The sequence below is a fragment of the Coenobita brevimanus genome, chromosome 60 (assembly GCF_032717465.1).
Source record: "Coenobita brevimanus isolate Jiangsu-jjx chromosome 60, ASM3271746v2, whole genome shotgun sequence".
Taxonomy (NCBI): Eukaryota; Metazoa; Arthropoda; class Malacostraca; order Decapoda; family Coenobitidae; genus Coenobita; species Coenobita brevimanus.
This window is the reverse complement of record NC_137013.1, coordinates 41,797,004-41,822,003: the sequence shown is the minus strand read 5'-3', so window position 1 is coordinate 41,822,003 and position 25,000 is coordinate 41,797,004. Positions and strand designations below refer to the sequence as shown.

The window sequence follows — 25,000 nt, the reverse complement described above, 5'->3', positions numbered from 1 at the left end:
TGTCACCGTGATTCTTGTGGCTTCTGTCTGTTTTTGCCCTTTGTTCTCTTTTACAGAAACCGGATTTAATCTTTGCTTTGCTGACGTCACCTCTTGGGCAGGGCGCTTAAACAACGGTACCTGGGAGGACTGGAGAGAGGGAGGGAGTGGAGAGAGAAGGGAAGGTGAAGGGAGGGAGGGAGTGGAGAGAGAAGGGAAGGTGAAGGGAGGGAGGGAATGCAGAGAGGGGGAGTTGGAGACAAGGAGGGAGTGGTGAGAAAGGAAGGTGGGTGGAAGGAAGGAAGGAGTGGAGGGAATGTGGGCCTTGTGAGGTGATGGGAGAGAGGGAATGGAGAGAACTGCAAGGAGGGAGGGAGGGAGGGAAGAAGGGAGCAGAGAGAGGAGAAGTGGAGAGAGTGGCAAGAATGTGAGGTGAACGGATGGGGGGAATGGAGAGAAAGGGAGGTAGAGAGAGAGGTGCAAGTAAGAGGGATGAGAATTTGAGATAAAAGGAAAGGGAAAGATATGAAAGAAAAACATCTCTCTCTCTCTCTCTCTCTCTCTCTTTCTGTGCCTTTGTTTCTCTCCCTTACCCGTTATCCCTTTGTTTTCCTTGTGACTATTATTTTTTTTGGCTTGTTTACAGTTCTCTCTCTCTCTCTCTCTCTCTCTCTCTCTCTCTCTCTCTCTCTCTCTCTCTCCCCATTTTTTTCACCCAGTGTCTCAAGGCTTAATCTGATTCCAATCTGAAGACACAGACATGACCAAGATTATATCGCTGGCAGGAGAGAGAGAGAGAGAGAGAGAGAGAGAGGAGGTGAAAGGGAAAGAAGGAAGGGAAGAAGGAGACAGTAGTAGATAGCGAAAGGAGGGAGTTACAGGGAGGGGCGAAGGAGTGAAGGAAGGAGGGAAGGAGGGAGGGGCGAAATGAAGGAGTGTAGGAGGAATGCTGACAACAGGTGCTGGAGAGAGTATGGAAAGGGAGGTGTGTGTGTGTGTGTGTGTGTGTGTGTGTGTGTGTGTGTGTGTGTGTGTGTGTGTGTGTGTGTGTGTGTGTGTGTGTGTGTGTGTTAGGAAAAACAGGAGTGTGGGAGGAGGAGAAGGAAAGAACAAATGGGAGGGACCGTGGGAGAGGAGAGGAAAGATGGTGAGAGAAGAGAAGGAGGTAGAGTGAAGGAAGAAAGAGAGAAGAAGGAAAGGAGAAAATTGTGCATCAGGGAAGAGTTGATGAAGGAAAGAAGGAAGGATTGAGGATAAAAGAAAGAAATGATGAAGGAAAGAAGAGAGGAAGGAAGGTTAAAGGATGGAGGGAAGGAGAGAAGGCAGAAAGGGAAGGATGGAGAGAAGGAGGAATGAAAGGAAGAAGAAAGACAGGGAATCTGGAGGACAGAAGGAAAAAGGAAGGAAGAAGAGAATAATAATGATGAAAGAAGGAAGGAAAGACGGAAGAGGAAAAAAAGAAGGAAGGAAACGAAGAAAGAAGAGAAACAAAAGGATGAAGGAGGAAGGAAAGAAGGAAGGAAAGAAGGAAGGAAGGAAGGAAAGGAGGAAGGAAGGAAGGAAAGGGAAAGCCACAAGAGGACACAGATCACTCCCTGTACCGGTTCTTTATTTTTATCAGTTTTTATCCTTTATTTACTTATTTCTTTCTTTATTTATATTCCTATTCTGATTATTAATGTGTCTCATTATTATTTATCTCATGCATCACTATTTTTCTGACTCATCACTAGTATCACCACTACAACACCACTACTACTGCTACTACTACTACTACCACCACCATTGCCACCACAACCATTACTACAATCACCACATCACCACAACCACCACCACTACCACCACCACCACATCACCACTACCGCTATCCTGAAACAAACAATGTGGTGGGGACCGGTTCAATGTGTGTGTGTGTGTGTGTGTGTGTGTGTGTGTGTGTGTGTGTGGTTACCAGGGCGAAATGAAGGTGACAGATGGCTTAACAGAAAGGCAACAGGAACAACAGTTAACCCTCTGACTGTCGCGCCAACTCTAGCAACTTCATTCCACTTGACACCTGACGATTTTATTTACCTGAGAAGTGAGTCATAGGAGCCTGGGAGTGCATATCAGTCCTCTCTCTCTCTCTCTCTCTCTCTCTCATGTTGACGTGATCCTTATGTGGCAGCGTTTGTTTGGGTTCTTCCCTATAAGGATCTTGTGGGATTTGTTTGTGGTCTCCCCTATAAGGATCTTGCGGAGCTTGTGGTCTTCAATATTAGGATCCCTCTGGCCAAGTTGCTCTCACTTGATTCACTTCATTAGCCAAAAGAATTTCCCTATTCACCATTTCATAGATAGATAGATAGATAGGTAGATAGATAGATAGATAGATAGATAGACACAAACATTCGAGTACATATCATTCTTAGGTGCTGTGTTTTTCATTTCTTTTTTTCTCTAATGCCAATCCCGAATCTGACCTTTTTCTTACTTTTTCCTGCCAGGTGCTGGAGCAGGAGAAGCACGGCCTGAGGAGGAAGCTGACGGCGACTGAGAGCGAGTATGACATCAAGGTGCAGGAGCTGGCCATCGACCTCCAGAATGCAAAGTGAGTCAAGTGAAGTCAGGTGAAGTCAAATGAAGTCAAGGGAGGTCATGTGAAGTCAAGGGAGGTCATGTGAGGTCAAGGGAGGTCATGTAAGGCCAAGGGAGGTCATGTTAGGTCAATGGAGGTTAAATGATGTCAAGGGAGGTTAAGTGAGGTCAAAGGAGGTCATGTAAGGTCAAGAGAGGTTAAGTGAGGTCAAGGGAGATCAACTAAGGTCAAAGGAGGTCAAGTAAAGTCAAGTGAAGTCAAGTAAAGTCCAGGGAGGTCATGTGAGGTCAAGGGAGGTCAGGTGGAGTCAAGTAAGGAGTGATGTCAAGTGAGAAGTGATGTACGAAGTCACGATATGCATGAAATGAGGAAAGAGTGAAGTCGTGAAGTCAGGTTGAGCCGGGGGAAAGTCAAGACAGGTGAAGTCGGGTCAGTTGAGTCGGGGGAAAGTCAAGACAGGTGAAGGCGGGTCAGTTGAGTCGGGGAAAGAGTGAAATCAAGTGAAATTAGTTCATATGAAGTCAGGTGAGGGGAAGTGAGTCCTCCATTTTCCTTTCCGGCTGCCATTCAAAAATAGATTTAAAAAGTAAGAAAATAAAATAAAATAAGCAAAACAAAGAATAAATAGATTGTTTAAAAGTCAGGAGCTTTATTCATTTACTTATTTAATTCAATTTCTATATTTACTTATTGATTTATTTACTTATAAGCACATTTAATAGTTGGCTTCAGTTATACACAAGGTTTTGCACCGTTCAGTTGCCAAGTCTCGCAGTCACATTACTTCTGTCACATAATTTTCACGCTTTTTTGCACACATAAGCTTCTATGAGATTGATTTTATTTTTTTTGTAGTTTTTTAATATACATTGTGATCCCCTTATGCTGCATATTTTATTTCTGAAGCATAAAATTTCGAGTTTCTTCTGTTTTTGCCACACGCAGCGGGGTGGGCGTTGCAATATGGCGCCCGCTCTTCTTACGTAAACAAACTGCAAATTTTCTTTTTTCTTTCCTTTTCATCGCCTTCCGCTTTTCCAGGGCTGAATTGAAAGCAAAGTAGGTTTATTTTGATTTATTTTTATAGTTATTTTGTAGTTGCTTGTATTTCTTGTAGCTTCTGTAGAAAGTTATAAAGAATTATTATTATTACTATCATTTCCTTTTTTTTTTAGCGAGTTGTGAATGCCTGTTGTTTTGAAAATCTGAAATAATATTTTTCGGTTGCCATTTTCGGGGTCTGTGTTGTACACAGTATATATATATTTTTTCCCATTAGTTTTTGTTCTGTTAGTCAAAGTATTCGTATTTAGAATTAGTACGATATATGCGGTGAAAGCTGTATTTAGCAGTATTTTGAGCTTGAAGTGTGTTTCTTGTTTATTTATAAGAGTAATAGTTACTGCTACTTTTATCTAATTCTACTTTTACTACTACTACTACCGTACTATTATTATTATTTTTTCTACTACTACTACTACTACTACTAATCGATAATTATAGTTCTTTCCAAACCTGAGTCCCGTGAATTTTCCCATAATCTTTTGTGTTGTTGTGAGGTCTTTCCATCATAGTTACCTTGATTGTTGCCTGGTGTTGCAGACAGGTGATCAAAATGGTGGTCAGGGGTGCAGGGGTATTGCAGTGTTGTAAATTAAACGCTTGTATAATTTTTCCTTACAGCTTACAAAAAACGCTACCAAAATAATAAACAGTACAAGAAACTATGCTAAACTTTATGAGAATTATGCCAAAATGTTTAGATCCTCAGCATAAACATGAATTTCAATATTTTCGTTAATTCTTGCGAGTGAGTAGTGCTTCGGTGAGGGGGAGTGGGGGTGCAGTGTGGAATAAGACTCGAGGGTAGCGGTCTTTGGAATGGTCACTGTCCTGTAATTACAATGTACTCAACTCAGGCCAGGCGTCTACATGCCGCCCGCTAAAATATACTGTACATACATACATACATACATATATACTTACATACATACAGGCAGACAAACATATATACACAGAGAGGGTCCTAAAAATCCAGTACTCTTGTGGAGCGATTTTTTTTTTTTTTGTTTCACCGAGACTAATGTTTCTCTCTTTCTCTCTCTCTTTCTGTGTGTGTGTGTGTGTGTGTGTGTGTGTGTGTGTGTGTGTGTGTGTGTGTGTACCTACTCATAAGCTTTCCTATGTGTACAGAAGCGAAGCCGAGGAGCAGAAGGAGACACTGCGGCAGACGGAGAGAGACAAGAGCCAGCTTATTGACCAGCTTACTGAACAGAACCAGCGCCTCACCACACAGCTCAAAGAGGTGGGTAGGACGGTGGGTCTTGGCGCTACTTGGGTGATGGTGTTGGTCTTGTGTGTGTGTGTGTGTATGGGTCAGGTAACTAGACGAAAGATTTATTTTTATTCGTTCCAGTTGTGTGTGTGTGTGTGTGTGTGTGTGTGTGTGTGTGTGTGTGTGTGTGTGTGTGTGTGTGTGTGTTAATGTATGTGTTATGTACGCACTATATCCACGCGTATCTTAAGTCCTCGCAATCCATTTCTTCCCATTCTAACCACAACCCTCTCCCCCATGACCAGTCCTCCAAACATGAGCTGCAACTGGAGCAACAACTTCAGCTGCTACGGGACCAGTTCAACCTCCGGAAGTCCAACATGAGCGAGCAAGTATCCACGCTGGAGGTGCTGCGAGATGAGGTGAGGCAGGGCGGAGGTACAGGGAGGTAGGGAGAGGTGGAGGGGAGGTAGAGAGAGGTGGAGAGGGGTAGGGGTGAGGTAGAGAGAGGTGGAGGGGAGGTAGAGAGAGGTGGAGAGGGGTAGGGGTGAGGTAGGGAGGGGTAGAGAGGGGTAAGAGTGAAGTAGAGAGGGGTAGGGGTGAGGCAAAAATGTAAAGTGGGGTAGGGGTGAGGTTGAGAGAGGTAGAGAGGGGTATGGGTGAGGTAGAGAGAGGTAGAGAGGGGTATGGGTGAGGTTGAGAGAGGTTTAGAGGGGTAGGGGTGAGGTAGTGAGAGGTAGAGAGGGGTAGGGGTGAGGCGGAGAGAGATAGAGTGGGGTAGGGGTGAGGTAGAGAGAGGTAGTGAGGGGCAGGGGCGAGGCAGAGAGAGGTAGAGGTGAGGTAGAGAGAGGTAGGAGGAGGCAGAGGGTGGAAGGGAGAGGCAGGGAAGACAGGGAAGGTGAGGCAGGAAGTGACGTCACCGTATACCCTACCCATGACGTCACAAGAGGTCAAGGTCAGTGATCAGAGCAGGTGACATCATAAAATAAAAAAAATCTAGCTACAAATGTGAAAAGGTTAGGAGTGGGAGATGAGACAGGGGGGAGTACACCCTGCCAAGAATCGTCTGCTCATTTTTACGATCTTTGTGTTATTGAAATGTCCTTAAGTTTGGTCAGAGTTAAGAATTATACTGTTTGTTTATTCCATTCAGGCATCAATAAATCTTCAAAAATCCTTGCTGTTATTTTTTTTCTCATTAAATTATTGGTTTAAAAAATTACGAAAAGAGAAAATGATACAGTAAACATGTGCTTGGTCTGATTTAATTTGTTATTTGTTTGATGTTACGGAAAACTGAATATATGTGTCATTCTTATTATTTTAAAGTTGCTATCTACTGTAATTGTCTATCTATCTTTCTATCTATCTTTCTATCTGTCTATCTGTCCATCAGTCTATCTATGAAAACTTTACCCTTTATTTTATCTCCACCAAAACCTATCTATCTATTTATCTATCTATCTACCTATTTATTCAACCAACTACCTCAAGTCTACTCTCTCTCTCTCTCTCTCTCTCTCAAACACCCCCAGCCTCACCTAACCCCTCCCCCATTCCCTCCCCACCAGATCAACCTGCTATCAGAGAAGAAGCTGGAGCTGGAGCGGCGGATTGACAGCCTCGTGAGTGAGCGTGAAGGCCTAAGCTCCACCCTGGACGAGAGCTCCGACCGAATCATGATGCTGGAAAAGCAGTCCAGGGAGCAGGAGGCGTTGGTGAGCTTTGGGAGTGATTTTAGAGCTTTGGGAGTGATTTTAGAGCTTTTGGGGGTGATTTTAGAGCTTTTGGGGGTGATTTTAGAGCTTTGGGAGTGATTATAGAGCTTTTGGGGGTGATTTAGAGCTTTTGGGGGTGATTTTAGGGCTTTGGGAGTGATTATAGAGCTTTGGGAGTTATTATAGAGCTTTGGGAGTGATTATAGAGCTTTTAGGGGTGATTTTAGAGCTTTTGGGAAGAATTCAGAGACATATAATTAGATAGATAAAGAGGTAGATACACAGACAGACAGATAAATAGATAGATAGACAGACAGACAAGTAAATAGACAGATATTGCTTCTGATAGTGATGATGTATTCTGCCTACAGCTACGTATGAGTCAGCGGGATTTAGACGATCTCCGCCACACCAACCTCTCCCTGAGTGACCGACTGGAGGCCATCTCGCGAAACTCCTCCTCGCCCTCCATGGGACACACCTCACTCATGAACGAGATTGATATGAGTGACCATGAAGGTGAGATAGACAGATAGCTAGATAGATACATAGCTGGATAGACGGATAGATAGAAGGCAGATAGATAGGCGGATGGATAGACAGATAGATAAATTGAGTGTGTGTGCATCTGTGTACTCATCCTCGTCCTCACTCATGAACGCATGTAAGTGACCATAAAGGTGAGACATACATACATACATTCATACATACATACATATATACATGCCTACATACATACATTCATACATACATACATAGAAAGGACGTCATGTATTTTCTGTAGACTGGAAGTTAAACCAAATCCTAAAACCAGCTATTAATTTTCCAACATTTCCTGGAATCTGTTTTAAGACTTTAGGAAGGAATTATAAAGTTCTAGGTAACATTTTTAAAATGTAAGGACCCTTTTAAAGTTCTAGGGGGTCCTTTTAGAGTCCTAGGGGGTCCTTTTAAAGTTCTGGGGGTCCCTTTAAAGTTCTCGGGGTCCCTTTAAAAGTTCTAGGGGGTCCTTTTAAAGTTCTAGGGGTCCTTTTAAAGTTCTGGGGGTCCTTTTAAAGTTCTGGGGGTCCTTTTAAAGTTCTGGGGGTCCTTTTAAAGTTCTGGGGGTCCTTTTAAAGTTCTCGGGGTCCCTTTAAAGTTTTGGGGGTCCTTTTAAAGTTCTTGGGGTCCTTTTAAAGTTCTAGGGGGTCCTTTTAAGGTTCTGGGGGTCCGTTTAAAGTTCTGGTGTCTTTTTAAATTTTAGGGATTATTTAAAAGGTTAGACATTTAATACCTGATTAAATTTCCCTGTGGCATTTCTCTCACTCCTTCAACTTTCTTCTCTACTCCCTAACTCCTTTAAAACTTCCAAACTCCCTCTATGACTCCCTAATTACCCGCTTCTTCAACTCCCCATCCCCCCCAACTCCCCCAAACTCCCTTTACAACTCCCCAACTTCCCCGAACTTCCTCCCCAACTCCCTAAATTCTCATCTCTCTCTCTCTCTCTCCACAGCGTCACGTCCACACTCGCACCCCAGCCTGCCAGAGGACCTACTTGAGCTGGACGAGATCGAGTGTGATGACCCTGTTCTGTACCCCACCTCTGATGCTGACACCTTAAATACTGTGAGTTTGTGGGGGGTTTTAGAGCATAATTTACGTCATTTACGTCAGTTTTACCTCTCATGCCATCTCATTTTCTTCAGCTTTACCTCTCACACTTCCCCACTTACTTTACCCTTACCTCTCTCCTGTCTCACTTACTATAGCCCTTTCATTTTCACACACATCGCTTTCTCACTTCACACATCTCATCTCATCCCTCCTCTCCATCTCTCAAGAATAAATATACACGTCTTCGAGCCTTGGTTTATTTCTAATAACATCTTCTACTTCATCTTTTTCTTCTTGCCTCTCACACCTCGATTTTTCTCACCTGTCCCAACCCCCCTCTCATCACTCCTTCATCTCTCACCTTCTCTCTTAATTTCTCACCTTCACTATCTCTCATTATCTCTCTCCATCTCCCACCTTTTCTCATTATACATAATTCTTTTGGGGTTTCATTTATACTGTATATTAGCCTCGTTTCTTCACCTCCTACATCTTATACTCCTTCACTCATCACTTCCTCATTTTCTCCCTTATCCCTCATACTTTATAACTCTTCCTCCTGCCTGCCTAATACCTCATACTCATCCGTTTTACATTCTTCCTCATCCCTCACACTTTATGCTAAGGAAAATAAGCATGAATAATTAGATCTAGCTTTAAATTTAGTGACAGCATTTAGTTCCCAATAGTTTGCGCCATGGCAGGTATCTAGCGCAATGTATCTTGAAAGGGGATGATCTTGGAATTGGCTCTCTGTTATCTTTCTTTCTCTCTCTCTCTCTCTTTCTCTCTCTCTCTCTCTCTCTCTCTCTCTCTCTTTTAATTTGTATTTGTTTTTTTTTCCTCCCTGTTATCTTTTTTTTTTTTTTTTTGGGGGGGGACAATCTTGCGGGCTTCTGGTCTTTGGTTCCTTCTTCCTTTAAAAAAAAAATAAAATACTCACAGCTCTTTAGGGATCAGTTTTGTGTCAGCGATTTATTTTGACACGGGAGCAGTATTATTTCTGTTTATCTTTATTTATAATATTCTTTACCATTTTACTAGTTAAGGTTTTAGGTTCATCTTCTCATGGGCTTAGGAGGCTTCTTAGCACCTCTTCCTTTGAGTATTATTCTTCTCTTGGTAGTTAATTATGCAGACTATGGCGTTAATAAGATGTCAAAGTAGAGTGCAGCACTGTATATTTTGTGTCACATGCTAAATAAATCGCCAAGAGTGAGGTGCCAAGGATTTACTAAGCCCATGAGAATACTGTCCTCAATCTCTTCAATTATTAGATGCGGGAACAGCTCTGGTATCTTACCTGTTCATCAGCCACTCACTAAAGATTTTAGGGAAATGGGGTGCTTAACTCCCGTAGAATTTGTCGAAGCTTCATAACTGCCTTAATGTTCCTGCATCTAGTTCCTTTATTTATTTATTTATCTATTTATTTATTGATGATACTAATGTGTACAGCCTAATTTTCACCTTTATTATTTTGTATATAAATTTTCCCCGTGTCCAATTCCAACTATCTTTCAAAATTTCCCTAAGGCGTAATTTAAACTATCTTTTATATTTCCTTCATGTGTAATTAGGGCTAACTTTATATTTTCATCATATCTAATTATTTTGTGAACTTGCTTTATATTTATCCTAATCTAATAATTCTGTGATCTAGCTTTATTTTCTTTTTTTTCTTTCAAGGCCACACCACCCACTGTAAGTGACATGCACCATCACCACCCACTACCACTGCCACCCACCTACCCACCTAGTAGTACCCTCACCAGTAGTCTGCTTGGATGGATAGTTGGCTAGTAGTCTGATAGTAACGTAGGCTAGTGTACTCCTCGGCTACTAGTCTGCTTGGGTGGATAGTCTGCTAGTAGTTATTATAGTAGTATAGCCTAGTCCAATAGTCTGCTTGTGTGGATAGTTGGCTAGTAGTAGTTACAGTAGTGTAGCCTAGATAGTCTTCTTGGATGGATAGTAATGCTGAATATGAAAGTAGTGAAAATACAGAATCCCAGCCTAAACTATCCTACTAATCCTATCCTAATCTACTCCTGTACTAATCCTGTCCTAGTCTAATCCCATCCTAATCCTATTCTAACCCTATCCTAATCCTATCCATTTCTAATCCTATCCTATCCTAATCCCACCCTAATTCTATTCTAACCCTATCCTAATCCTATCCATTTCTAATCCTGTCCTAGTCTGATCCTATCCTAATCCTATTCTAACTCTATACTAATGTTATCCATTTCAAATCCTACACTAATCCTATCCTAATCCTATCCTTATCATATCCTAATCCGATTCCAATCCTATCCTAATCCTATTCTAACCCTATCCTAATCCCTTCTTAATCCTATTCTAATCCTAATATCCTAATCCTATTCTAATCCTATTCAAAAACATTCAGCCACCATCTTCTTCTCCTCTTTCACCTTCATGTGTTTCATTTTTATTTTTTTCAATAGATTATTTGCACGTTTCCTGTACGATACCAGCACTGTAGTTTATATAGCCTTATTTTGTAGTCTGTATCTATGTATCTATGTAGCTGATGTGTGTATGTGTGTGTGTGTGTGTGTGTGTGTGTAGCAGCATGTCTTATAATTTACAGGATCATTATTTTTGCGATTTTGTTTTTTTTTGTTTTTTTTTTTTGTTCCTCCAATTTAAAGCCGAATTTAAAACAGCATTTGCCTTGGTGTGTGGGTAGAGGAAGTGTATGGATCTGTAAGTATTATTATTATCATTATTATTATTATTATTATTACTATTACTATTATTATTATTATTATTATTCTTGTTGTTGTTGTTGATGTTGTTGTTGTAGAGTGTAATGAAACTAGGAACTGCATCTACTTGAATTAGTTTTCTTGTACAGTTGCGGACATAAATAACTGGTATACTTCCTTTCGATCCTTAAAGAGACAATGATTCTTAACTCAGTGACTTGATCTCTCTCTCTCTCTCTCTCTCTCTCTCTCTCTCTCTCTCTCTCAGAATTATGTAAGAGATTCATACTTTCTTAACTCCAAAGTGGATTGTAATTTTTGTCCACAACTGTACATTACAATTATTGTCATGGGTAAAAGTTATGTTTATGGTTAAGTGTATATACTCCTCTCTCTCTCTCTCTCTCTCTCTCTCTCTCTCTAATCATGATTCACAAAATATTTCCCCATCACCAACTTAGTTTCCCTCACTAGCCATCTTCAGCATCTCTCCACCCCTCACCAACCCTCCCTTTACCACCCTTCTCCACAGCCATCACCACCACCCTAATCACTCCATCACCACCATCGTCATCACCACATCACTCCCATCACCCTTCACCATCACCTTCATCACCCTTTCACCCTTAACTACTCTCCGTCATCACTATTCCACCCATCACCATCCTCATCAATACTCTTATTCACTGGCCTTCACCCTTCTCATCTCCTTCTTCTTCTTTATTTTCATCCATCCGTCTCCACTCCTCCACCTTCTTCATTTCCCTCCATCACCATTATCCCTCACGACCTCTCCACTTTCCTCCACACGTTTCCATCACCCATCCACCTTTCCCCTCATCCCTCCACCTTTCACCATCACCCATCCACCTTTCACCATCACCCCTCCACCTTTCACCATCACCCCTCCACCTTTCACCATCACCCATCCACCTTTCACCATCACCCCTCCACCTTTCACCATCACCCCTCCACCTTTCACCATCACCCATCCACCTTTCACCATCACCCCTCCACCTTTCACCATCATCCCTCCACCTTTCACCATCACCCCTCCACCTTTCACCATCACCCATCCACCTTTCACCATCACCCATCCACCTTTCACCATCACCCATCCACCTTTCACCATCACCCATCCACCTTTCCCCTCATCCCTCCACCTTTCCCCTCATCCCTCCACCTTTCCCCACCATATCACCACCACGCCTCCTCCCGCAGCTGCGTCAGGAGGTGGTGGACTCGGTGTGCCAGCTGCGTGTGTTGTGTGATCAGATGAGGCACCGGCGGAGGAATTCACTCACTTCCCTGTCCACCAACTCTTCAGACGAACTCACGACAGATAAATTGAAGGTGGGGAAGAGGAGTATTTTTCCAGAGGGGGTCATTCCGCTTCACTCATTTGTCTCTCTATCTAACAGCAAAAAAAATTATCGTCTGCCAACCTTCGTACAGTCTAATTAAAAAATCTGATAATCTTTCTTCACCCCCGTCCATACCCACAAATCAGTTTCAGCTAAAAAGTAATTCCCCCAGTCTCTCTGCCCCTAGATCTGAAATGGGGACATGACTTTGTACAATGATGGTGTGTGTGTGTCGTGGTAGTAATGGTAGTAGTTGCAGGTTCATCTCAAATGTGAACCCAGTGGACTGCTGGCTGAATTTTCCGACTGCAGTCCACCATCCTCGTTTGGGAGGATAGGTAGAAAGGTGAGGGACGTTTGTATAATCAGGTAGCAGAGTTGTCTGGTTATTTCCTGGCACCATATCAAAGTGTCCCTCTCCAGCAGTCAGTAAGCATGTCTATCGGCTATTTTCTAATTCACGCTCATCATTATTATTATTATTATTATTATCATCATCATCATCATCATCATTATCATCTTGCTCTTGCAGCCTGGCACACTGAGCGGTGCTGTGCGTGAGGTCAGGGGTTTGGCTAGGGACCTGCTGCGGCGAGAGGAGAGGGGCGCCGGACGCAATGGCGGCAGGGAACAGCTGGAGCAGGAGGCCCACCGCGCCCTGGAGGCTGTGGATAAGCTGAATATCGAGCTGAATGACGTGAAGGATAAGCTGAAGGCGAAAGTGAGTGAAGGAGTGTCTGTTGGTCTGTGCGTCTATGCATTTGTCTGCCTGTTGATAACTCTGTGAATTGGAGGTCACAGCCCATACGTATCAAATCTGTATTTCTCTCTGCCTATGACCTCCAGTCTTTACGAAACAATGCTGTCCAGACATGTCGAAATGAACAGAGCTTGATTTAAGCCATCGTGTTTATATTTTCTCAGGAAAAAACTGTTTGCAAGCTTCTGATTTTAAAAAAGGTCATTAGTTTACCTAATTACTAACAAACATGTACTCTGCAGAACATCAACAAAAACTTATTTTAAGGATCGTTACCAAGAGGCACATATCTGACTGAAAATTGTCGATATCAAAAACATTGCACTGTACATCATTAATAAGCAAAACAGTTTATTTACATTTTTTTTTTTAATTATGTATCAGATTCTGTGTATTTTCCTGTTTCCTAAAGCCCACCGATCTTCCTCTTATGACACCATTTTGGCGATAATACCCACTGTCCAGATTTAATGTCAAAAATGATATCAATGACTCACACGTATTTTCTGACGATCACCAATAACTCTTCCCTCCCTACCACAGACGGACGAGGCTGCCGAGCTAGGGCATCAGGTGACCCTCGGAGCGGCGCAGTTGAAGGCCGTGGAGGAGCAGCGAGACAACCTCAAGCACGACCTTGAGAACACACACCTGGCCAAGGACGAGCTCATAAAGAAGGTGAGTATTGATGATAGCTGATGGTGATAGTGTGTGTGTGTGTGTGTGTGTGTCTGTGTGTGTGTGTGTGTGTGTTGTATATCGCCTCTGACTGCACTCTCTCATGTGGGATTCAGTTTAACACAATACTTCTGAAAAATTGACATCTTTTCCTTTCGTGCAGGCGTGGGATATGAGGGACAACGCCGTGGCTCGCAAGAATGCCTGTGAGATTGAACTGGCCCGTACGAGGATAGACGTGATGCAGGTGAACTCACAGCTGATGGAGGCGATACAGCAGAAGGTTGAGTTGTCACAGCAGCTCGAGCAGTGGCAGGTGGGTTGGCGACGAGCTTGTAGAGGAGATTCAACTATTTTTTTCTGACTTACGAGAAGGATCCTAGTTAGTCAAGATTTTATCAGTTAGCCACTCATTTATCATTCTAAGCCAGAGAATATTAGCCACAGTTAGTCATTTAGTGGTCTTTCTTTAGTGACAGTACATGAGAGTCAAAATTCAAGCTGAAACTCTTACCTTGTTACAAACTTCTTATACATCTCAAATTTCTTCCAGTTTCCAGCAAATGGTAGGAAGTTATTAGCTGGCTTTGGTACTTGGTTTAGCTTCCAGTCCATAGAAGACGTCAGTTGTACCATACCAACTCTACCACGGGAATTCGTTAAGAGGAAATATGGCGTCATTCTTAGATTAGATTAGAAAAGTTTATCATTCCAGTTTCAGGTTACAATTGTTCACGTGAGTAGCTAAAAAGTGATAGAGGGTGACGAGAGAGAAGTAACGGAGATTCAGTTCTTTTTAAATCCAAACCTCAGGCTGTTTTAGTATGCATCTGGTAGGCTGTGGACATGGGAGCCCTTGGGAATAACGTCAATCAATTTTACTAACTTTAGCCTAGATTATTTAAGTGACAGAAATCCTCGCCCCAGAGTCCTGTGCTCTTGATGAGGCAATAAAGGACTGAATTATGGATAGATTGATGGATTCTCTCACTCCTTCTGTCTTTCCGTAGGTGGACATGCAGCAACTCCTTGACGAGCAGATGCGCCGAAAACTGAGCAAGCTTGAGATGGGTACCTCTGCGCGCCACCATCACCACGCCTCTGCCAACAACAACAACAGTGACTCGGATTCCTCATGTGGTGGGAAGGTATCGCCCCGCAAGAACAACCGTCTCTTCGCCATCCTCACCACCCTCAAGCGGTAACCTGGGGGAGACGGCCAGCGAAATCAACCCCCTGAATCGGGCGAAGTACTCTATGTGTTCATCTCTTGCTGCCTCTGGACGGATACTGCTTATCTTACGTGGAGACATTTTGTAGTAAAGGGTGTTTATCAGTGCTCTATGTAACCTTCCCATAGTTCAAAAGTCTCCCCTAAAGTGAACGAAACTGTCATTTATTCAGCCTTGTGGAGATTTTTGCAGCGAAGGGGTTAGCAGAAGCCGTAACTAACCATCCCCACATTCAACAAAGTTCACCTAAGCCAAATAAGCTCCTCTAGAAGTAGCAAGGATGAAATAAGGACCCATATTCTCGTTGTTTCGGAAATCTCCCTAACACCGTCCCCTTAGCGGTTTATTTCTTCATCCAGTTCATTAACAACCACTTTTATGTTATTCATGCCATCTATCTTGGAAATAAAAAGTGTACAGGAGAGGAGCAAGGTGTAGTAAGCAAAACAAGTCGCTAAGGAAAAGGTGTTAGGGAGCCTCCTAAATCGATGAGGATACAAGCCTAAGAATACGCCACCGGGTGGAAGAGGTCCATGAGTGATGCTGTGGATGCGGAAGCGGGAAACTCGGTGATGCGGAGCCAAAATGGACGCCTCGGAGGTGACATTTAAAATTCAAGGAAATTAATTCAACTTTTTGGCACATTTTTAAATCCTGTGTCTTGGCCCTGTTTTCATACTTATAGATTTGTTTTCAATTTTGACGTGTCTTGCTTCTGTTTTCATTTTTTATTTTGATAATTCCATGAGATAGAATGTCGTATGATATGAAAAGAAAATCTATACTTTATTTGCTTTTAAGACCTTCCTGTGCTGGTCAGAAAAATAATGTGTCCTTTATTGAATGGCCTTAGTAAGCTGTGATGAACTGATGCCTTATGATGGTGAAGCTTGGACAGAAAGCTTTAAGAAACACACAAGCAGACCTCATTTGTAATTGTGCTAAATAAGCTTATAAAACTCAGTGTATGGTTCTAGTACCAAAGGAAGAACACTATCATTTATCTGTATTTTATTTTAATTTATTAGCAAGTTTTTTTTTTATTTAACTGGTATAGAGTGAAAGGGATGACATGGATGGGACAGGTTATTATTATTATTATTATTATTATTATTATTATTATTATTATTATTATTATACATCTGCACAGAAAATTATACGTTCCATCCTTAGACCAACATCAAAATTTCCTAAACGCTCCGCACATCACCCGAGAGGAATACCTAAGCTGTTTTAAACCCAAAGCCTCGTAGGTTAGATTAGCTAGATTTAAAGTATATTTTGATGGCCTTAAAATGTTTTAGTTTAAGACAGTTGCTTGTCTTGCCCAAACCACTTCAATCTGGTGACGTGTTTTGAAATGGTGTTCTTGCCATCTCCGGACGATTTTTATTTCTTCATTGTTCATTTTGTCTTCCTTTTTCATTTTCTTTTCTTGTCTTTTCTCTTTCTTCTTCTATTGTTTCTGTTTCTTTCTTTTTCTTACTTCTCTTTTCTCCTGTTTTTTTCGGTATAGAGGGTTTGTTTTTATTGCTGTGGCCCCAGGCTGATCTGAACGTAAATCTAGTGGACTGCAGGCTGAAGTTCTCCTTTCAAAACATTCTCCTTCTGGGGGATAGGAAGGGAGGGGTTAGATATCGTATTCATCAAGCCTCCCACTACTAAAGGTCTCAGATATCTGGATAAAATCGTCGGGAGGCAGCGAGAATGACGTAAAGCCCCCCAAGACGTCACCAGATCGAAGGCGTTAACTAGAGATGTGTTTTGTAGGGACCCCGACGCTGTGGGAAGGACGGGAACTTGTAGCTTGAGAGACAGAGGGATTCAAACTAATTCCTGTGTAGATGATAAACGATATTTGAGATTATACTGAATGATATATACTTAGCTGTGATATATACTGAGCTCTTTTGAAGTCTATTGTGAGTTCTTTTCAAAATACCTGATTATATATGGTAGATTTTTTTTTTCCTTCATAAATTTGACTAGTCTCTTTGAAACTGATGTGCTTCTTCAGTATAATAATTGTCTCCCATGGGTCCTGTGTTACGGAAAAATTTTGCAGCAATTCCCACTTCTTTTTTTTTCCTGTTTTTCTCTTTTTTCTTTTCTTTGCTGCCTCTGTTTTGTGGCATTCCTTCCTCCCTCCTCATATCTCATTTTCCTCCCCCTCCTTCCCCCTCCCCACTCTCTCTGCTGTTTTTCCATTGCCCCTCTTCATGTTTTAAGTTCTTATTTTCATTGTGCTGCTTCCCATTTTCTGTTGCTGTATTGTGGCCCCGCAATATTGAAGACTTGCAGGAATGTTGATAACACACTCTTGCACCATCCTCTCACACGATATACAATGAAAGATAACACAGATGCAGCCTTACTGATAACCCTGTCTGCCTATACTCTTATATTTTCGAGTATGTCAATCCTTAAACTTCGAGGAGACCAATAAAATCCTCTGGAGATAACAAGAATTGAATTTTAAAAAGTTATCTTGTCATTCGATTTTTGGCGGGAAAACAGAAATATTATTGAACCCGAAGTTTTGGGATCAAGAGTATAAAGCAGTCCCTAAAGTTTCCCTCAAGACTTTTGTAATTAATGCCCTTTTAATTGACCCTTGAATTCTCTATAATTATGCTTGTATGATTATTACAAGTATTTAATATATATCTACAGAAGAGTGACTAGAGAAATGAGTTTTAACCGATTATCGAAATAGTTTAAATAGTGTTTTGGTATCATTTTATCCATGGTCTAAAGCAACACTATATCAACTAACGTAACTGTAATGCAACTGCTCTTTAAGTACTTAATTTTGTGTCTTATTACATTAAGGAACTAATATTCGTATGTGTGTCTTAAGAAGTCAACTGTATGTACAAGATCTCATATGCATTCCTACGGTAGATCTGCTTCTGTTTACCGACTCAGGAAGCCACGGACACCGAACAGTTCATAGTCGAGCCAGATCACGCTTTTTGTGTTTTTGTTCCGAGATGGCAAGTATGGAATTGTCACTGTGCTTTTTCAGCTGATGATTTGTGCAGTATAGCATATTATTTTGTACTACATTAATTATTTTTGTACTTTTTTGTCAGGGAAATGAGGCATCGATGCAATTTAGACTTTCACCAAACTGGTCCAGCTGAGATGTTATCCAGCTAGGAACTGTAGCGGAAGACTGATTCTTATGTCAATTATTTTCCTCTCATGACTAAGGTCACAGGTGCATCAGAAGCAGGTGGGCGCAGGCTTTTCATCACTCTAGCCCGTGGAAGTGGCCACAGTAACAACAGACAGGTGTGGCCAAGAACTCGAGCCTGTGCGAATTGATGCGAAGAGTGAACAGTTAACTTTTCTCATTTGAAACCTTGCGGGCAGTGAAATATAATGGATATTGTGCAGTCTATAGATTTTTCACTCACATTCTTTGTTGGGATGCGTCTCAACCACGGTGTTTACTCGCACTGGGCCACCCTGGACTCGTGCGTCTACCCACTTCATGTGAATCCTTGGCCGAGGACTTGGCTTTGGAGGAAGATCGGAAGGTATGAGAAAATCTTATCCTTCATCGTCATTATAATAATATTCACTTTTTCTTCCTTGTGATTAGAAGTTCATTTTTTTTTTCCTTTCCATGCCATGAGAAAATTTTGTAGTTTTTCTGCCTCGTCAATGATTTTTTTTTTTTTTTTTTTTTGCGCTTTTCCTTCCCCGTGGTTCTTGCCAAAAGGATTCTTAATCATGAGAGGAAATTGGTAGCAAGTTTGTGAGTCGATGTCCAAGGCGCTGAATTTCATGATCAGATTGAAGTTCGTATTCTGGGTGGCTGTGGGGATTTCGTAACACCTCTCCCTTAGCGATTTATTACGCACATTACACCTACAAATTCTCTTGTGTGTTATTGATGCAGCTGTGTGGATATTAACACGACAAAAATAACATAGAATAGCGGCATAAATAACATACGTGGGAATGTTAAGGAGTAATATCCAAAAATAAATCGCTAAGGAAGAGGTGATAAAAGTCTTCTGCCACTTAGAACACGGCTAATATAGTGTCTCTCGTATTTATTTTCTTCATAGCTTTAAGGTGACTTCCAGCGTATATGTTTAAATGTTTATAATTTTGCTTTACCCTTTAATAAACATTCCATTACGGTAAGAATATGATGGAGATAATGAATTTCGAGTCTGGAGGTATGGTATATCTGTCTCTCTCCCTAGTATGCTGTATCTTCAAGCTAACTCCTGTATATATTCCACATCACTGTATATATATAAGAACACGCTATCATGGCACAGCCTCTAACTTCGAAAAATATAACTTAACCACACTATTTTTTAAAGTTGATGATTTTTTGTGTGTATCCCTTCTCGTAAAAAAAATTATTTAGTCTCAGTCAGTTGTAAAAAACTTTGGCATTACAAACGAAGAAATTTGGAAAAACTGAATGATATTATAAAGTCTGAGAAAAATACATATTTATGGTTTTGGGAAATATTCACACACATTATAATTAGGTTTCAGTCAGTTGTGAAATCTTGCGTTATGGCTGGTCGAAGGTTATTGAAAAGTGAACGAATGATACGATAAATCCAGGAAAAGTTAATGACTATTATTATTTTTTTCTATTTTTTCTCTTCTTTTTCTTTTTCTGTCTCTTCTTTCTTTTTCCTTTTTCTTTTAATTTGTCTTTTTTAATTTTTGGCTTTTTCTTTTTTCTTTTTTTCGTTTTCTTTTTTGCACTTCTTTTTCTTTTTCTTTTCCTTTTTTCCTTTTTCCCTTTTTCTCTTCATTTTTCTTTCTTTTTGTTTTCTCTTTCTCTTTCTTTTTTTGTTTGAGTCTAAACTGAAGTTATTGTTCGCTGTCGATATTTACTTAGAAACTTAATGAATGTCTGTTGCAGTAAAGGCTGAGAAAAATACGTGAGTGAATTTTACGTTTTTATTCCTTATGATTATTTTTTATGCTGTGTTAGGCTTCATTTACATCTATATGATTTGCTTCTCAAACTTTATTATTAGAAAATGAACGAATATCTGATGTAGTAAGTCAGGCTTTTATTGGTAGAATATTTGAATTATATACCACCATCCACACGTAAAGCTAAACCATATATATATTTCTTTCACATCATTCTGAAATTGTTCTAACGTAGCTTAATTGGCAGCTATGGAATTCTTGGCCTTCGGTGGTGTTTATTTTGCATGTTTAAATGTTAGTGACCATCTCATTAGACTAAGGTTATTATCATGTATGTTAAATCTTCAAGCATCATCAGAGTATACTGTATGTATTACTGTTTGCCTAAGAATTGAATGGGACTCTGTACTGTGCCACTTCTTCGTCTTCCTCATTTTCTTTCTTCTTCTTCCTCCTCCTCCTCTTCTTTTCCTCTTTCCTCCTCCTCCTCCTCCTCCTCCTCCTCCTCCTTCTTCATTTTTTCTTCTTCTTCTACTATTTTTTCTTCTTCATCTTCTTTACGTGAGTGGTATTTAGTGCTATTCCCTCTTAAATATGGCACTTTTTTTTTTTTATTCTTGCTTACGCCAGACGATTTTATTCAGCTGAGAGGAGCCCAGGGAGCGAGGGGGGTTAATGGGGACTATATCTAACCCCTCCAGCCCGAAAAATCTCCCAAAAACTAAAGAGAATCGTCTGGTGGCAGCAAAAAAATAAGGTAAACAAAGACGCCGCCATATTGAAAAAGTTAGTATTACGTCACTTCCGTCCATACGTATAGATAAGCAGTGTATGATTTCTGTTTTTCTTTTTTGACCTTTTTTTTCGAGTGGCAAGCGAAAATAAACACAACTTACTGCAATGCTGATGTTTTGTTCAGGAATAAATATGTTGGGTGATGCAATGTTGTTGTTTAGTTCGGGAATAAGTCTTTGGTACTGCAATATTGATGTTTTGTTGACGTGTATATTGATGTTGATACTGTATGTTGCAAGCAGCGATGACCCTATACAAAGATCATCCCACCACGTGTATAAATAAACTAATGTATGTGAATTAAAGAACTGAAACCGCCAGCACACTCTTTCTATGAATAAATAAATAAATAGTTTAATCGATAAATAAATGGATAATATGAGTTTAAATTGGCAGAAGTTATGAAGAGGCATCTGTACACCAGTGCAATAAATAATAGGCTGGTTACCTCTGTTGTTTTGGTTTCATTCCTTTCCTAGTTCAAGGTTCGAAGTAATTTTGGAAATGTCGTAATATCTCTTTCTTAGCTATTTATTCTGTACATCACACATCTACATCCTCTAATACGTTACTGATAAAAACAAGAAGCTGTGCCAAGGCACAGCAAACCCGTCCCCGGCAGTCATTTTAGTGTTGATGTGTAAACACAAAAGGAGTACTAGTCAAAGATGTCACATATCAAATTTGGAGTAAATCCGGTGAAAATTGACGATTTTATGCCCATTTGAAATTTTAGGCCCAACCCACCTGACACTGACCCCCCTACCGCTAACTCGGGGTGACCCCCCCCAATGTAATGAGTCATGTTATAGGATGCAGATCTGAAAGATGCACCTTTAGGTATTGGTTTCAAGTTGATATGACTAATCTGAAAGGAGTTATGGCATTTTTTTTTTCTACATTTTTGGGGCTACAGCCTGGGCCTTTGCCCAATTTGGCCCAAAATTTAAACAGGTGATCAGAAGGTCATAGCCCATCAACCCTGTAATTTTAGTCAAAATCGCACCAGTAGTTGTTGCATAAAGTTGTTAACACAGACAGACAGACGGACAAACATAAGACAAACCGAGTGAAAACAATACTCGTCCCGGAGAAGACTTCAAATTTCCGCCTATCAACTGCACGATGGTCCTTAATCAAGCCGCTCTATCATCACTGTTGCATCCAGATCCCCAATTTTACTGCTGGGTGAATAGAGACAAGGAGAAAACAAACTTATCTCACATTCTGATTATCAAGAGATTCGAACCCACGATCTTCCACTTTCGAGATGGATGGTGTGGGTTGGGCAGTTGTTTTTATTCCAGTGACAAGAACAGGCCTGGAAAGTGTGCTAAACTGGAACGTGAACCTGGAGGCCTGTCTATCGTCTATCTATCTATCTATCTATAGCCAGACGCCTTAATCCGGTAAGGGGTGGCCACAAACAAATCTTCTCTACGTCGCCCTGTCCTCTGCTGTTTGGCTGCCTTCCCCGCAGCTCACATTCTCTTCTCTCATTATCTCCACTCCATCATCATCCTTGGCCTTCCTACTCTTCCACCTCCTCACTCACATACACTCTTCTAGTCAGTCTCTCTCTCTCTCTCTCTCTCTCTCTCATACTGAAGTGTTAGGTACAGAGTAAATTGCAAAGAAAGAAGTGTTACGAACTCTCTTGGTGGTCTACGGTTAGCACATTCAAGTTGGAACTGGGAGGACCTGAGATCAATTTCCGGGTCGACGAAGAATTGCTCACATATTCAGGTAAGTTCTCTCTCTCTCTCTCTTGGCCAGATTTTCGTCCTTTTGTAACTTATTTCACGTAGGTCAGTTGTAGGATTAAAGGATGCTACGCTCTGCATCCTCTCCAGAGCACTTCTTCGTGACAAGCATCATATTCCAGCATGTCTCTGTACCAACTCAGCATTCAAGATGGAGAGATGGTAGTTTTTGAGCCGAGTTAGAGTGAACACGGTAATTTTAAGGAAACACTTTTTTTTTTCTTTTAAAGATGCTTTGAGTTTATTAGAAGAAAATTTAACAAGGGTACGTGTATGATTTAATGTTCAGATATAACACAACTCGAATAACAAAGCAAACAACAAATAATCAATATATAAACAAGCAAACAGGGTGAAAGAAGGAGCTTAGATTTAGAAGAAGTCTAGAAAGGAAGCTAAACAAACAGGAATTCAAAGCCCACTTCCACAGTTGATTTTTCTTTTTTCTTTTTTCATCTTTTTTTTACGATGCTAACCAAGGAGATCATCACCCCTTTGGCCTGGTTCCCGAAGTTCCCCTTAATGATGAGGATAAGGATGAGGATGAGCACAAGAACCAAGAACATGAGCATTATTAAAAAAAAAAATAAATAAACATGAAGTCCCTGAGGAGTCCCCTAGCCCCCTCCGATATTTAGGATTATTGTCGCTGAGATGTAAACAAATCGACTGTGGAAGCGACCCAGAGTCACAATGAACTACAAACGAATTTATTAAGCTATGGAACGACTATTATTTATTTATTTCTGTAGTGAAGGGTTTAGAAACAGCCTCCATTAACCCCTCCACAACCTAACATCTCCCCTTTAGCTGAACAAAATCGTCTGAACCTACAAAGAAAATATAAAGGATGTCACGGTACTGAAGGGATAAAATCTTGTACCTCGAAAGGGTCGTAGATAAAATACAGGACATAATATTATAACGAAGAATGCCATTGCTAAGTGATCAGTATCTCCAGACCCTTTCCTTTTTTCTTCTTCCTCCTCCTCCTCCTCCTCCTCCTTCTTCTTTGTTGTTACCATCCCAGGCCGAAAGCTGGGTAGTGCTGGTAGGTGCCATAGCAATGTTTGTTGTAGTAGGAGAGCAGGCCGTGGAGACTAGAAAAAAATTATAAGGATAGTGTTAAAAAAAAAGTAGTACAGTAGTAGTAGTAGTAGTAATAATAATAATAATAATAATAATGATAATAATAATAATGATAATAATAATAATAACTACATAAATCAAGCTACCAACTCACCAAAGACTTATTCATCAGTGCTCTTTCCTGCTCCTGTTAGTCACTCAGTCAGCCACTCATCTCGCCAGTTACCCACCCAGTTATCTTTCCCGTTACGCATCCAGTCACCCAGTTACTCACTCAGTTACCCAGTTACTCATCCAGTTACTCACCTACCAGTCACTCATCCAGCCCCTCATCCAACCACTCATCTTGGCAGTTACTCATCCAACCAGTTACTTCACTTACCAGCCACCCAGTTACTCACCCAGGCACTCAGTTACCCACCCAGGCATCCAGTTACTCATTCAGTTACCCAGTTACCCAATTACTCATCCAGTTACCAGGTTACTCGCCCAGTTACTCTACTCACCTCGCTAACAGATAAGGCCTCGCAATCAGAGCCCGACAGACATGAGTATACTGGTAGGCGTAGGTGGGGTAGTGGTGGTAGGGCCTGTGGTAGCTGTGGTGGTAGCCGTGGTGGTGGTGCTGGTGGTAGCCGTGGTAGTAGGGGTCTGGATCCGGCGTGGCCTCGCTTCTGATTCCAGGCATCAAGAGGGATGTCTGGAAGGATGGATGGTGGTGGTAGTAGTAGTAGTAGTAGTAGCAGTAGTAGCAGCAGTAGTAGTAGTAGCAGTAGCAGTTGGTGGTGGTGGTTGTGGTGGTGTTTTTGGTGGTGGTGGTGGTGGTGGTAATAGTAGCAATAGTAGTAGTAGTAGTGGTAGTAGTAGTAGTAGTAGTGGTGGTGGTAGTAGTGGTAGCAGTAGTGGTAGTAGTAGTAGTAGTAGTTGTTGTTGTTGTTGTAGTAGTAGTGGTAGTATCAATTAATCAGTCATCTATTTCTTCGTAAGGTATATGCAGTGCCACCAACCCCTATATTATACTTCTGTCACCCTCTAATACACTACCACAAACACGTACCCTTCACTCAGCACACAGCATTTCCACACTGCCACAAATACTTTCACACATACCCTGCATCTACAGAACTACAAACTGCCACAGAGAAACACTGCAGCACGTCACGCAGTATCCAAACAGCACCCACACACTGCCACCATCACCTTAGCTTCTTAAACACGAAAACTTACATATTCTCGCTACTGCCACACGATTCTGCATGATTCAAGAGAGCTCCTTAGTTGATGTTTTGGTTGTTTAATCTCAATCCGTCCAGCCGAGCATACCTATCGACCACAGGTAAGCAAGTGGTTCTGTGGGGCCGTCCTACAGGTACAGCTCAATACATACACCGTGTAGGAATCCGGCGCCCCTTTTTGGTAGACAGCGCCTCATTTCCACAGCGAGGTGCAGGGAAATATCAAGAAGTTTAGCTCCTGGGTGGACGCCGCAGCTACTTCGTTCCACACAGGGTACAGTGC

The 25,000-nt window shown here is 41.3% G+C and overlaps 1 protein-coding gene across 1 annotated transcript in view; it reads left to right on the top strand.

The window, feature by feature from the left end:
• The window catches only part of LOC145403402 (bicaudal D-related protein homolog), a 105,158-nt gene extending 90,227 nt beyond the window's left edge, over positions 1-14,931 (top strand). The window contains exons 2-12 of the mRNA XM_080275183.1: positions 2,466-2,569; positions 4,751-4,862; positions 5,138-5,254; positions 6,404-6,550; positions 6,922-7,069; positions 8,046-8,173; positions 12,100-12,231; positions 12,775-12,963; positions 13,546-13,680; positions 13,844-13,996; positions 14,691-14,931. Of these exons, the coding sequence (XP_080131309.1) occupies positions 2,466-2,569; positions 4,751-4,862; positions 5,138-5,254; positions 6,404-6,550; positions 6,922-7,069; positions 8,046-8,173; positions 12,100-12,231; positions 12,775-12,963; positions 13,546-13,680; positions 13,844-13,996; positions 14,691-14,885 (1,560 nt within the window). The 3' untranslated portion in view covers positions 14,886-14,931. The remainder of the gene's footprint in view (positions 1-2,465; positions 2,570-4,750; positions 4,863-5,137; positions 5,255-6,403; positions 6,551-6,921; positions 7,070-8,045; positions 8,174-12,099; positions 12,232-12,774; positions 12,964-13,545; positions 13,681-13,843; positions 13,997-14,690) is intronic.
• The last annotated feature ends 10,069 nt before the right edge of the window (positions 14,932-25,000 follow it).